The sequence below is a fragment of the Argopecten irradians genome, chromosome 4 (genome assembly GCF_041381155.1).
Source record: "Argopecten irradians isolate NY chromosome 4, Ai_NY, whole genome shotgun sequence".
NCBI classification, from domain to species: domain Eukaryota; kingdom Metazoa; phylum Mollusca; class Bivalvia; order Pectinida; family Pectinidae; genus Argopecten; species Argopecten irradians.
In genome coordinates this window covers 39,582,841-39,598,273 of record NC_091137.1, presented here as the reverse complement: position 1 = coordinate 39,598,273, position 15,433 = coordinate 39,582,841, and the positions used below count along the sequence as shown (strand labels likewise).

At 35.7% G+C, this 15,433-nt stretch overlaps 1 protein-coding gene across 3 annotated transcripts in view; it reads right to left on the bottom strand.

The window, feature by feature from the left end:
- The window catches only part of LOC138321622 (tyrosine-protein kinase Abl-like), a 57,622-nt gene extending 53,749 nt beyond the window's left edge, over positions 1-3,873 (bottom strand). For all 3 annotated transcript variants that reach the window (XM_069265413.1, XM_069265414.1, XM_069265417.1), the window contains exon 1: positions 3,546-3,873. In XM_069265413.1, coding sequence (XP_069121514.1) covers positions 3,546-3,648 — 103 coding nt within the window. In that variant the 5' untranslated portion in view covers positions 3,649-3,873. The remainder of the gene's footprint in view (positions 1-3,545) is intronic.
- Between the last annotated feature and the right edge of the window lie 11,560 nt (positions 3,874-15,433).

Genomic DNA, 15,433 nt, shown 5'->3' with positions numbered 1-15,433 from the left:
TTCACACTAAAAAATGCATGCAAACCATGCTTCACTAATATGCTAAGTCCAAATATCATGTTTACACACTATCAAATTTGCATGTAGCTCAATTATCAATACACATTTTGGCCCATCAGCCTGATCAATATTAATAATACTCATACGGACCTCCATCCATGGATCAGAAAAGTGTGAAGTTAAAAAACAAAGGGCGAGCAATTTTAACAGCTTCAATGATCAATAATATATTTTAGTGTCAATGTATAATACCTGATATGTTATTTGTTAATAATTTCCATTAATGCAGTGCCTGTAGCTATGATTATTATATATACAACAATAATAATTTCTGTTACAATGCTTCAGTAATATCACAGTTACCATATATATACTACGAGTATTCCAGCTCCAAATGTGTATATATATAGTGTGTGACATAAAAGAGCAACTGTACAAAATTAATTTCCTTAAAACTAATTTAATAAAACTTGATAAAAAAAGATGCTCATATAAATCAATAATAAGTTAATCACAAGCAGTATAAGATATGACTTATACACAAGGCCATGATACTGCAACAAATGAATTTGCTTGGAAGACAGAATACCTAGCTTGTTTTGTTATACGATTGCCCCGTCATTTTTTTATGGAACTTGTTGTTTTCCAGTGATGGTATATATGTCTACATATACTCCTCCTCTATACTATCTACTAGTACTAGTATTCCCACGCCACTAAGTTGTAGTACAAGATGTCCCTGTCAGTGTACAGGCCTCTACATATATGTACTCGTTTCTGCTATGTACAACAGCTGTGTGTAATATATATAATGACAGTATATACCTACACAACAAACATATGTAATAAAACACACTTGTAATTGTGCAACTTCACACAACTAACGATAACCATGAAGGAAGAGCACACAAGCAACTAAAGCTATCTTCACATGTTAATTGTTCATGCTGCATCCATACTCTGTCAGCTGATTCAGCTGTTCTATTTATATCTAGATAGACTACATACTGTCATATACCACAAGAAATAAGCTCGAAAATGATAATAAACTTAGTCAAAGTAATTTACAACTATCATATAAGGGCATATAGTATATGAATACTATATACAATCATAAATTTAAAGAATAGTACATTTGTTTCATGATTTTAATATTGATTGCTTTAAACATATACAAAACATGAGTTGTCTCCCCTGTTATGCTATTAACATTCAAGAAATATTAGGCTCTAATCATGATCATGTCCCAAATATCAAGGGATACCTTAAGCTTGGACTAATATATTCAAGTAGATAAGTATTAAAAAAAATCCTTATTTCTGGAAAAAAATATAATTTTGCTTTCAAAATTCTATGATTAAAATTCTTCGATTAAGTGCTATGCTACTTTTCTATAACAGCTATGTAAGATAGAAAGATGCATAAATCTTTCTCAAACTTTCCGTATACCTAATATATATTGAGAGCTATGAAATTCCATATCTATCTTGCATATTACAGAGTTACTTCCCTTATTGGTAGGTATCCCTTGTGACGTGACGTCATCATTTACGGATAAAATTGACATTGTTTTCTCTGAAAAGTAAGACGTTATTCTTGCAAACACATGACGTTACAATCAATACCTACTCGCAAGGGCAGATAACTCTGTATTATGCAAAGACAGAATATCTTCACGGCTCTATGTTTTTGTCCATGTCTACAGCCTGATCAAAATACAAACAATGTAAAGAGTTTTCACAACTATACAGACATCAAATGTCATCTAAACTGGCTGGTACTGAACCTTGATACGCCAGACTGTCCATGAATTTTAAAACAATACGTGGCCAAAACGTGCAAATAAAATTTACTCCTGCATATAGCGAAAAAACACTTTATCTCTTCACCAAGATACATGTATATACTGTATCTGAGCGATGTTTATTCCATATATTTGTAACAGGACAAGAAAAACTATAGCGTCCAGTAGTCCAATGTTCAAACTCAGGCATCGACAGAGTATTTAGTAGTTGGGTAATGGGTCAAACGTTAACTTGAATTTGGGTGCCAATTGAATTTCTCTAACAGTAGAGCTACATAGAGCAGACCAAAATTTACCATCTTAACCAGTTTTGAACCAGTGACCTCCGAACACAAGCCAGTAGCATATATGTTCCATCCCCTTACCTAATGGCAAGGGTGATAACTCTGTAATATAATATTTTGGTTTGATTTGTTTAGTTTTAAGTCTTATAGCCAGGGGCATGTAAGGATATGCCAGGTATGATGGTGATAGTGGAGGAAAACTGAAGAATCCTGAGGAAAAACCTGTACCGACCAACAGTCAGTACCTGGCAACTGCCACACATGGGATTCAAACTCACAACCCAGAACTGGAGGGCTTGTATTATATGTCAGGACTTCTTAACAACTCGGTCACCGCAGTAATATGCAAAGACGGAATTGTGTCTACTGGAATGGCCATGTAGTGAAACTTCATTTTGCAACCAAATGATTATTATATATACCACAAAAAATACATAAATTTTATAATCATAAATTGTATAATCATCAATACGTCAATATGAACTATATTCTTGGGCAATTAGTTCACACCTCAAGCTCTCGAATCAAAATATAAACATATGATTAGTGTCAATATCACCAGTTATCATACTATGGTATATCTTAGTGGAAAAGTTCTGCAAATTAAACAGTAAGAATATATATCAAGACTTTAAATAACATTCTAGTCTTTTCAAAGTACTGTAAGCATGTCAATGCTTCCATTGAAAGATCCTCAATCATCTATTTTGAAACTCGGTCATGTACCCCTGTATAATGAACTAAATCAAAATCAATAAGCATGTTTGTTGGTCAAGTCCAGGTTGGATTTTCTTGCATTTGTATCACATTCTGCAGAAGCTGAAAGTAAAACATATTAGAAGAGAAAAGAATGACTCCCTTCTATTATCACGATTATCTATCAAATAAGGCATAACTTACAAGATTAAATGTAGGGGTGAATAATACAGACATATCACATGTACAGCTGGTATGTCATATATTCTAGGAATCTTCGTTTTTACCTTCATAGAACTAATTATTCCAGGCAAAGTCATAATCAAGTCCAGCAAGTTTTAGTTGTCTTACCATTACTTCACCTTCTAAAATTTGTCATCTGGTTTTCTCGTGCTCCACACACATTGGTGTCCACACACATTGGTGTGTGCAATACACAGTGTATTACGTATACACACTCGGATAAACAAAGAAACATTGACACTCATTCAGAAAACTATGACCGTGCAATGCACAAACGTTCACGACTAATACACTGAAACAGATCTTTAATCGTGTAGAATGGCATGAACGACAAATGTTATATTTATAATTCTCAACACCGCGTGCATCAGCTTCGTGTAATGTGTTTGTAACTGAATGTGATCATCAATTTATCAAAAGATCTCCTCTGTCATTCGTGTCGCATAACTGCAGATATTAGCAATCTGCGATTATTTCAGACCACTCATAACACTCAAGCATCCGGAAACAATACTTACCAGCCGGCTCAAAGAAAGTCCCTGGTGGAGGCCGGGAGGGTTCCTTTTGTTTTCCTTTGCTTTTTCCAGCAGTTTTATTCTCCTTCCCTTGTTGAGCCCCCATTCTTCATACGACGTTGGTCTCGGGCCTTTTTTCTAACCCCCTACGCCTAGCACCATGCTCACAAACGATTAACTACATCTCTCTTTATCTAAGGTGTACAATAAATTGTGTCACTATATTTCATAAATGTTATATACGTCGATACAGCGGCAAAATGTAATGACACAGATCTACTTCCTTCCCTTTTCGGTGGCCGCCATATTGTCTATTCCGCATCGAAAACGAGGTTGTAAATTTCACCGACAGATGACGGTGACCTCATCATTGATCATTCACGCACGCTTTGTTTGGGAAAACACCCTTTTAGTGCTATTTTTAGAACGGAATCACGAAAACTGAGAGTTCGTCTCGTTGGCTGCATCATCTTTTTTTGTCCAAGAAAAGAATCAAATAAAATATCTAGACTTATATTTGACACATAGTCGTGAAAATATGACGGATTATGATATGACTATTAAAATTCTATTCAACTCTTTCAATGATTTTTAAATACTATCTCCCTCATTACATGTATTAATGCGAATGTTACATTCATAATGCGAATGTTTTTTGTCAAAAAACATTCTGGACCTACATGTAGGCCTATACATAATTAGCAAATTCCGAAGTTATTTTTTAGCAAATTCCATTGACAGAACTGTCTTAGGCTTGTTATCATTTGCTCAAGGCAAGGGTATAATATTGCTTATAATTTTCATTATCTATTAAAATTTCAATAACTTGTATTGGAAAACCTAATCTAAATTATTTGATATAATGTCATTTACTAATACATTATAAGAAATACATGAATAGTTGACCCCGTGTGATAACTTCTTTTTTTTTAATTCAAGTGTCTCATAAGCTGGTACAGTTATAAAAATGTTTTTATGAATTGTTTTGTTTGACATGTCACTTTAATAAAATAGATCTTGAATATTTTTTGATTAATATTATTCAATCGATTTTCACCTTCGAAAATTATTATATATAAAATAAAATGTCCGAGATGAATTTATGCATACCACATGGCCATAACTACAGGGTCTTGGCACGAATTTCCAACCAAATGTTAAAATGTATGTATTATAGGTATGATATATTTAGGTATATATTGACCGTTGGTCGGAAACCTGTGCCAAGTCCCTGTGGCCATAACAAGACCTGTAGACTAATTAAGATCACACATTCTTTAGTATTTCCATCTAAAAGGTTTTGAATACAATTTGTAGATCCCCCTTTCTCCTTGTTATATATCTATTAATCAACCTTTTTTGTCAATTCAATAAATGTTTAACCGACAGGACTAATAAAAGTTCATACATGAAATATGTTTTATTCATTTTCATAACCAATTAGCAAACTTGTAGGCATATTTCATATTAGCTCCAAATTACTGCTGGGTTTAGTTTCCGTTCGTGACTTTTATTTTAGAAATATAATGGGATGCAATTTGCGTGTGATAGTTGTTCAACTTAAAATTATAATTATAGTTAACCTCTTAGACAACCCACTTAGTGCCGACAGAAGAATTACGGATGATATAACTATTTTTGTTGTGTGTCTAACCCGATTATTATGATTGTCCTAACAATGCGACAAAAATTAAACCACTTTAACATTGCGTTCTCATTAATATTGTTTTGTAGACCAAACATCCTGGGTATTCCTGTGGTTACTACCACTGTCGTAATATCAGATATTTAAATAAACTTTCTAAATCTTTGGTATTATACACTCCTGGACGATGTCAATAGCAAAATTGAATATATATAATAGCCTAGTGTGTCTTTGACTTATCAGCGTGCTAAATACCAGTAGCTGAAATAATCAATAGATCTAAATTATCTACCAAAATTCCATCACACATTATATAGGATTTTTTTTTAAATTTTTCCTTCTTTTCGTTGGGGCAAATAACGTAGAAATTGGATGAGTGAAAGTTAAAGGTCCTATGAATCATTATTGTCAATGGACCAGAGACGAAGAAGGTGACAGGACGTTTGTGCCCGGCGGGAGACAGAAATGGCTTCATTCTGGCTGTGGAGGAAACGAGAGGAGCTGTGGAAAGTACTACACAAGTAAGATTTGTATAAAATATGTTGCAATTCTAGATTGGCGGATAACTGAGTGGTCCCGGACAGGGACTTCATCACGGATCAGTCGGCGCTCCTCTGGAGATTGTAGTGGACAGCATCGAACCAATCGTAGGAGGAGGATTCACCTGATGACGAGGGCATGGCGCGTCAACGACATCGAAATGTATTTAGGTACTTACAGTCTGGGGAACCAGTGACCACCAGGAAAGTCTGGATAACAATTGTAAATAGGGCATTGACAACATGGATAGACAGGAGGCAGTCTGTAGATAGTCAGCTATAACACATACATTACACGTTAAATCACATTTAGGCAATGAAGGATGCAGAGGTTTAGCAGGATAAAGCACATCTTCCGTGAGGAAGAACCCTTTTCAATCCGCTATAGATAGGTACATAGAAAAATACTCCGAAGTCGGACGAGAGAGGGCAAAGATGAGCGACCTAAGTTGGATGGTATAATGTAGACGACACCGGAACAGACAAGGAGTGCTAGTCAGAACAACGGAAGTACATGTAATTGTGGAAAGACACTAAGAACAAGCGGATACTGAAGATTCACATGGGAAAGATGGGATGTGCACCAATTCTGTAACTGACACAGCGCACAGGGCAACCTGAGACGGAGGAGGTGGTGGTGGTTCAGGACTCAAACCACAATGACCACAACGTCCAAGTGTCAGAGAGAATAGCGAAGGCAATCAGAGTTATAAGAGAACATCTGGGCCTGGTACCATATAACTATTCTCAGACAAACTGTCTTAATTTTAGACTTAGCCAATCAAAAAAGACGTTACAAGAAGTTATGTCATATATGATTGGCTAAGTCAAAACTTTTCTCCAAAACTGTCTTAATTTTAGACTTAGCCTATCAAAGATGACGTTACAAAAAGTTATGTCATATATGATTGGCTTAGTCAGAACTTAAGACTAAGATTGTTTTATGATCCCGGAGCCAGGAGAGAGGGCAAAGGAAGGCGGATGTAAAGTGGCCATCCAAATATGAAGGAGATTGGGAGAAGTTCGAGCATGACGAACCTGCATATTCTAGCAGCATCTTTGGAATGCAGCATCGATAAGAGGAGGCACGGCAACAATTACATACAACGTCGGTCTAGATAGATTTGGTGTAGAGGAGAGGAAACAACCAAACGAAATAGGCAGTAAAACAGGAGACAGCAAAAGATAACAAATCCGAGGAAGGATTTGAAACAACCGACAAGAAGGTTCCAACAAGCACCCAAAGAAGAAAGGCCAGCATAGTCGGAATTGAGAAAGACCACCAAAGAAGTGTTGAAGATATTAAGAAGAGCAGAGCGAAGTAGACGGATTGGAAAGCAGAGAGAACGTGCAAGAGCACAGTTTACAGCCAATCCATTCCAGTTCACATCACGGATATTAGAAAGTAATGGGTGTGGAACATTGAAAGCCGGAAGTGAAGGTAAGAGGTAGAGAAACATCTAAAGAACCCGCATAGTGACCATAGAAAGAATGAGGCTTTGGGAGAATTCGAGACTTCGATCCAGCCAGACCAACCTAATTATGTGTTGGATCAATCAGAACCTAATATTAAGGAAGTGTTGGAAGTCAAGGCTAGAGCGGACCTAATGGTATCCCATATAAGGTATACATAAACTGACCAAAACTTATTACCCGACTATGGAAATGTCGAATGTGGATGTTTTATACCAAAGGAAGAAAATTAACAAACACTCAAGCAATTCAGAACTATTTCATAGTTAAACATCGAAGGAAAGATATTTCTTGCTATACTGCATAGAGAATGACCAAATATATGCTGACCAATGAGTATAGACATCACTGTACAGAAAGGAAGTGTATCAGGATGCATAGAACACAGGTGTTTTCACACAGATCATCAGGGAGGTCAAGGGAAGGAAATGAGACGCGGCTGTTTTATGGTTAGACCTGGCAAATGCATATGGTTTTATGCCATATAAGCTTGTCCAACTCACGCTGGAGAGGTACCATGTGCCAGAGAAGTTACGCCATCTGCTAAAGGATTAATTTGACAGACTTCAAATGAGGTTTACAGTACAGGACTACACAACCACTTGTCAGCGTCTAAAGTTGGAATAGTTACCGGATGCACTGTGTCGGTGATCATTATTATTCGTTACGGTCATGAATCTGATGGTTTAATCTGTAGAAAAGATGAGTAGAGGACCATGGATGAAAGCAGGTACTCGACAGCCTCCAGTCGAAGCTTTCATGGACGACATGACAGTAAGCACAGATCACATCATCAGCTGAGCTCGAATGAAGATCAACCCCACTCATACTTTTGAGATAGGAGAAGACACAATTGCAACCGTGTCTGAGAAGCCAGTGAAATACCTAGGTAAATACTAAAACGACACACTAAATGACTCCAAGAACGTGAGTAAAGCGCACATACGGCTGGAGACATCGATGGATACGATGAATACCATATGCAGAAGTGGCGTGCCTAGGAAATCCAAGGCCTGGATTAATCAACATGTCGTGTTACCTCGAATACTTTGAATCCTCTAGTTTACGAAATGCTAATGACAACAGCCGAGGTATGGAGCGGTTGGTTATCAGATATCTGAGAAGATGGCAGACAGTACCTTAGTGTTTTAGCAGCATTGGGTTCTAAAGTTCAGGGACAAAGTTAGAACTTCCTCTGACGTCACGAACAGTAGAGGGCAAGGTCACCGAAGTCAGACAGCTACTGATGCTGAGGGAGAGCAAAGCTACTAAGGTAAAATATCAATTTATTTTGAATGGATATGATATGAATGATTGAGAGGTAATAATGAATGAATATATCTGTAACTAATGTGAAATTAGTGACAGTTAATGTTCAACATTAAAATAATCAATTTAAATATGGAAATTGGTGTGAGAGTCCTTTTATGAAAGGAAAATATTGTTATTAACATATCTATTGAATAAAAAATACTTGTTGGAAAAAAAGTTAAGAGGAGCAAAGATGGACACCAGATCTGGGCGAAAATGGTCTGCAAAGAGGACAATGAGTGAAGCAGGGTCAAGTCTGAGGCATGGTAATATGGAGGTATTTTACAAAAGGTTGTTCCAAAAATTAAGCACTCGCGGAGATATCCACTAGTATTGAATTTCCTAGGAAATATTTTACATTGATATCATCGGCTCGGGAGCGACCGTGTATTTTGTTTGGAATTTCTTGAGCTTTTGATATGTTATTCAGCTCCAAAAGTTACCAACATTTTGAGAATTACAATACTTTCATTGCATAGGTTTTAATTTTACAAGTACAAAAAGGACTGAAAATTATGTTAACGTCTTCAGTGTAGTGAAATGAGTACATACGGTCAGACCATGAAGCCATATTGTTGTCCACAATTTCATTGCACTTTTTACAGTATTATTAAACTAGTATTATTAGTAATTGTAAATTGATTTTTGAAGGTACGTTTCCTTCTAAACGTGTATAAAAAACATACAAAAAACAAGAATTTCACCGTGCATAACCTTTGTGTTCCAACTAACGTGTATAAGGCATTATATAGGTTTGTCTGTCCATTTGAATGATTTCCACAGCTTTATTCATTAAAACTTGTGGTTTTAAATAGATAATTGAAGAAAAAATAACATGTCTAAATTTTCGGCCAGTTACGGCACATATAACTAAAAATGACCTTTTCCTGTAGTTTGCTATATACATATATAGGCTGACCAACAGATCCTTAGTAATTAATTTAGTCATTAAAGATGCTCCACCGCCGACAGATTTGATTTCATCAATTGAACAATAATTGGTGTTTAATAGTATAATATATACACAAAATGATATAAACTAATTTATTTTGCCTTTGGTGTGCGTAATCAGTACTTCATTCCATATAGGACATTGTGTCACGGATCTTTTTCGGGATGCAATTAATTATTTTTATATTTTTATCCTGACGTAAAATCAGAAGCTCAAACTTTTCAATGGCAGTAATGGTCTAAAGTAAATAATTTTCGTTATTGAAGAAAAATACTAAATCGTCTGCTACTATTTATGATAGAGAAAAACATTATGCCCATTTTAAGTGATGTTTTTTAATATTCTAGAGATTGGTGACCATGTACGATGCACTTCTCCTATTATCTTAACCAATGTGAATTTACTTGTATTCGATCTAGGATTGTGGAAGGGAACTTTCATTGTACTTTTGAAGATATTATTATTTTTTATAGATTATTATTAAACAATTTTCACGTGCGCTTGCCGTTTATCTTTGATGACACCGTGATCGTGAAAGACGACTCAATTTTGGTATTTCAAATTTTCTCTCCTTTTTAACAGACTTTCGTATATCTAACATCTTCGTTCGCTTCAGTAGACAAGGTTGTGGGTTCTGTATCCGGGCCTAGACATACCACAGTATATAAAACTGGCACTACAGTTTTCGCCCCCTTTCTATAATTTTACATATACACTGAATATATATTTCATGTAAGACTCCACATATGTCCTTGTTTTGCATATTGCATAATGGCCGACAGTTAACCATTTTGGATAGCTTAACTTTGAAAAGTAGAAAAAAATCCCTCTTTCCATTATCAAACTTGAATTATACTTTAGTGGGTGCCCCGATCCCTCTGAGATCTCTTTGTTGATCTAGTGGACCGACTTACCTGCCCAATGTTAGAATACCTTGACCAGGTGGGATGTACTGTTCGGTGTCAGTGGCCGGATGATTCAGTGTTACAAACTATTACAAGGAGACACAACATGAAAGTTCCCCAGTCTCCAAAAAAATAACCAGCAGGCTTACCAACACCACACTGCATACAAGCATTAGCCAGGACAAGGACATAGAGCTTAATTCAGCCAACTATATACACAAGACTGTTTTATTAACTGCTTTATCTGTTTTGAAATCGATGTCTTCGTCATGTCTTTCTTCAGTCTTCTTATGATGAATGATGGCAGTACTAGCAACATCCTCGATTCCCCAGGGGTTACTGTCAATGATTTTATATCCATCCCCTGGACTACCTCATAGTAAAACTGGGTGTGGAGGCAGTTTAGAAGAAAAAAAACTCTGACCAATCTCAGGCCTTCAAAGACTATCTTTGATGATTACAGAGAGAGCGACGCCCAACCTGAAAGCCACACACAGTCAACCACAGTACATCAGAAGACCAAATTACCTGTGTGTTATGTTGCTTTATGTTGAATATAACGTCAATGATTGTAACCACTGGAGTATGTACTATCAAATAATCTTTTAACTTCGATAGTTACCGTCCGTACCATATTTTCATACCTTTTGATGATATCTTGATATAACGTCCAGCGCATTTCGTTTTCTATATGCAGTGATATAATCTGTTAGCGATAGTTATAGTTTGAAAAACAGATAAAAGATCCCTCTTTCCATAATCAGACTTAGATCATTCTTTTGTGGGCGCCAAGACCCCTCAATATTCCTCTGGGATCACTTGTTACTTTAGTGGGCCGACCTACCTACCCAATGTCAGAATACCTTGACCAGGTGGGATGTACCGTTTGGTGTCAGTGGCCGGATGATTCAGTGTTACAAACTATTACAAGGACACACAGCATGAACGTTCCCATGTCTCCCAAAATACCCAGCAGGCTTACCAACACCACGCTGCATGCAGGAGAAGTCTAACACATCAGCCAACCAAGTACACAAGACTATTTTATTACTGTTATTACTTTATCGATTTTGAAATTGATGTCTTCATCATACCTCTCTTCAGTCTTATGATGAATGGAAGCAATGCTAGCAACATTTTCGATTCTCAAGGGGTTACTATCACTGTCTTTATATCTACCCCTGGACTATCTCAAAGTGAAACTGGCGGCAGTTTAGGAGAGTTAAAACTGACCAATCACAAGCCAGCAAAGACTTCCTTGATGATTACAGACAGAGCGATGCCCAACCTCAAAACCACACACAGTCAGCCACAGTACATTAAATGACCACATTACCTGTGTGTTGTGTTGCCTTCATATTTGGAAAGACATTTTCAAGGGGTGGATATGACGTCAGTGATAGTAACCACTGGAGTATCGAGGAAGTCCTAGCAAATGTGTTTTTCTAATAACTTTTTTCAGACCTTTTGATCATATCCTGATAAAACGTCATATGAATTTCATTTTCTATATGCAGTGATATAATCCGTAAGATTTTTTAACTTGACCATGACTTCTCAACCAGGAGTCAAATAAGTTAGAGTTTTGTAATCCGTTATAAACACAATGATGGAGGTTGCTATCATATACCAAAAACATTCCATAAAGTATGTTCAGTGCGATGTTATTTAATTACTGACACGGGAATATAAGAATTAAAGCATTTTAGGGGTCTGGATAAATATCGGCAAAAATCATACTCATATGGGGTATAAGAAGATAATACCACCACTAGAACATAAAGACGTATCCACAGGGACCTGGCACGATTTTTTAAAACTAACAGTATACATATATATATATTACTATAATATATATATGTATACTAATGGTTAAAAATTTTCGTGCCAGGTCCCTGTGGACGTATCTGGCCTCCTATTCTTTGTAAAGACGACACCAATATCTGTCTTGAGGTCTTTTTGATCCTTACCGACTTTTGATCTAGACCTCTAAAACACCTAAAACAAATCTTTGAATACTCTGTTAATGAGATATTAACCTAATCAAACCTAGTAATTATTGTGTTTAGATTATATTTGACCATTGGTGGAGAAGCAAGGTTCAAAAACCTTGTCGAGAAGCGAGGTTCAAAAACCCTTAAAGATGCTCCATCGCCGACAAAGCATACATGATATTCATTATTTGAATAATAATTGGTGTATTATCGTATATATATATGTCTAATTAACACAAAAAATAATATGAACATTTAGTTTGCCTTTGGTGCATGCGTAGTCAGTACTTCATTCCATATAGGATAGTTCCATGGAATTTTTTCAGGATGCAATTAGTAATTTTTCATATTTTTAACTTGAAGTAAAGTTAGAAGCTCATACTTTTCAATGTTGGTAATGTTGTAAAGTAAGTAACTATTGTAACTGAAGAAAAATACTAAATCGTCTTCTCCTGTTTTTGATAGTGAAAAAATACCATTTGTCGGCGGTGGAGCATCTGTAAGTTTTGTCAAACTGCGATGTCTCATATCCCTTTGATTATAAAGGCTGTGTTATATTGACAGGTCCGACAAGTGAATTTCAATGTCACTGGTCTTATTGTTCATAATAGACAAATAAGTATTGTTTATATAAGGCATATATTACTAACATGGATGTCCTTCACTTAGACTAGGCACCTCAGGCTGTGACACAAACAAACGAAGGGAGGTAAGTCGCATTAAATAAACCGCAGTGGCCATTTTATGAAAATTGTGACGAAAACAGTTCGATTACATGCTCAAATTTATTTGTTCTTGTCGTATGACTATCACAATTAATTATCCTTATTAATTACAGCTTCAGTTTCATTTAGAGAAATTGTTTTCTTTTGATTTTATTATGCGTCTTTACCAGAATGATCCTTCACTTTGCGTAAGTGTATCCTCGATACCCCAGGTGAGACAACAAACACAGGTAATGTGGTCCTTTGACGTACATCAAAAGAATCGATACACTGTATATTGAGGTTGGCTACTTGTAGTTTTGAAGTTGGACGTCGCTCTCTTGCAGTGTAATGAAAACAGAACAATTAAGGATTAACTTGAATAGATTTTTTATGTTATGGAGATATAACACAAAAATCTGAGTGTACTCTAAATAAACCGCGAAGCGGTTTATGATGAGAGTACACTCAGATTTTTGTGTTATATCTCCATAACATAAAAAATCTATTCAAATTAATCCTTATAATTCAATTTACTAAAGATAATCTCTTCAACATTTAAAATTCATTTTGGGACTCGCTTGTCTATGAAATTATTACGCCGTCATCTCAGCCAATCAGAAGCGACGTTACAAACGGCGACGCCATTTTTTCCTTTATGGGCTGATAAAGTAAATTTTTAAGCCAATGGAAATGCTCGTAACAAGCAACATTGAATTATTAAACTATAAACCTTAATATTTACGTTTCTGGTAAATCCAGTTGAGTGTATATGGAAGCCGTCATCTAAACTTCAGAAGTTTTCCGAAAAGGAATGCGAACAATGGATTTGGGGTGAAGTGTATGTGCTGATTTATGATTGCATTGTTCTCGTGTGATCTTTATCGAAATGTTGTTATCATTTCCGTCATTTCTGTTGGTGTGTAGTATGATATAACATAGAAAAACTGGATATTATTTAGTATAAGGTGTACTATCCTAGGTAGCGGTCTATCTTGGGTAGTCCGAATGATTCTGACTATCTATCCGCTTTTTATATACTGATCATCCGCCCACGTCAGTATATAAATAGATAGATAGTCAGAATCATTCGGACTAATCTTGGGTAGCCTTATTCTCCGGCTTTCTTCCACTTCGTAAACAAAACTGGTACGTCCAAATATGGCACTGGCTGTTTATTGGACGTATGATACAAACATTCAAACAGATACCTTACAGGTACGCAAATGCAAAATAAAAATGTTAATAATCATAATTTTGGTTTAGTAGCATGGATATGAAATACCGTAATTTCCTGTGTATTGCTCGCAGGCAATACTATTTTTACATCAGAAGATGCCTAATGCGGACTAACTGTGGAAATTTTTATCAAATTTGAAAAAAATGTGCGGGCTATATGTTATATATAGCTCTAATAACCCTCTTACAATGCTAAAGTAATTTCACATGAGCTATTATTTTTTTTTTTTTTTTTTTTTTTTTTTTGCATTTATTAAAAACCTATTTTAAAATATATATGTTATTGATAACTTTGCTTATCTTTGAATAAACCTGAACCCTTTTCGACATGAAATCACTATAGCATATACAGACTAACATACCATTATAAGTATATACTGAACTTTCAAGGATGACTTCGAAGTATTATAACCCGAGGGCAATCTGTAATTTATTTTACAAAATAATAGAAAATACTCGTTTTTGCTTCCCGCGGGTTTTACCTCGATGCGAGTAATACGCAGGATATTACCGGTATCCTTTACACAAACTAACACTGTATATGAATCAGAAAAAAAACGCTAAAATAAAACTGCCGCTAAAATAAGTACGTTTACAGTACTCTGATTCTGCAGATTGTAAGGAATGCTGACAAGTTGTATAGACTACCTAGGTGCATCCTCTATATTCCAGGGGTTCCGATCACTTACCTGTACTGTCCTGTTGCCTCCAGTTTTACTATGAGATAGTCTCGGAGTGAAGAGATCGTAAGTGGTCGGAACCCCTGGAATATCGAGAATGACCTATGTGTAGACTCGGCACCTCTCTCCCTTGAATCAGAAGTCTCACTGGAATGTTAAGATACCTCATAGTGTACGGCATCAATTTACTCTCGTATAATGATATTATACAACACGGAGACTTACTTGTGATAACATAATTCACCTCTACATATATATATATGTATATATGACTTTGTCTTTATTAACGTATATCATGATAAACTCCTAAGCATTACATGAATAAAAGATATCAAAACCATACTAAAATTAACAAGTTAACAAGTAAAGTTATTCGTGTCAAACAACTTCAGTCAAAGTACAATCACAAGGTGTAAAAAATAAAAATAGCAAGAAAATGTAATACAAAA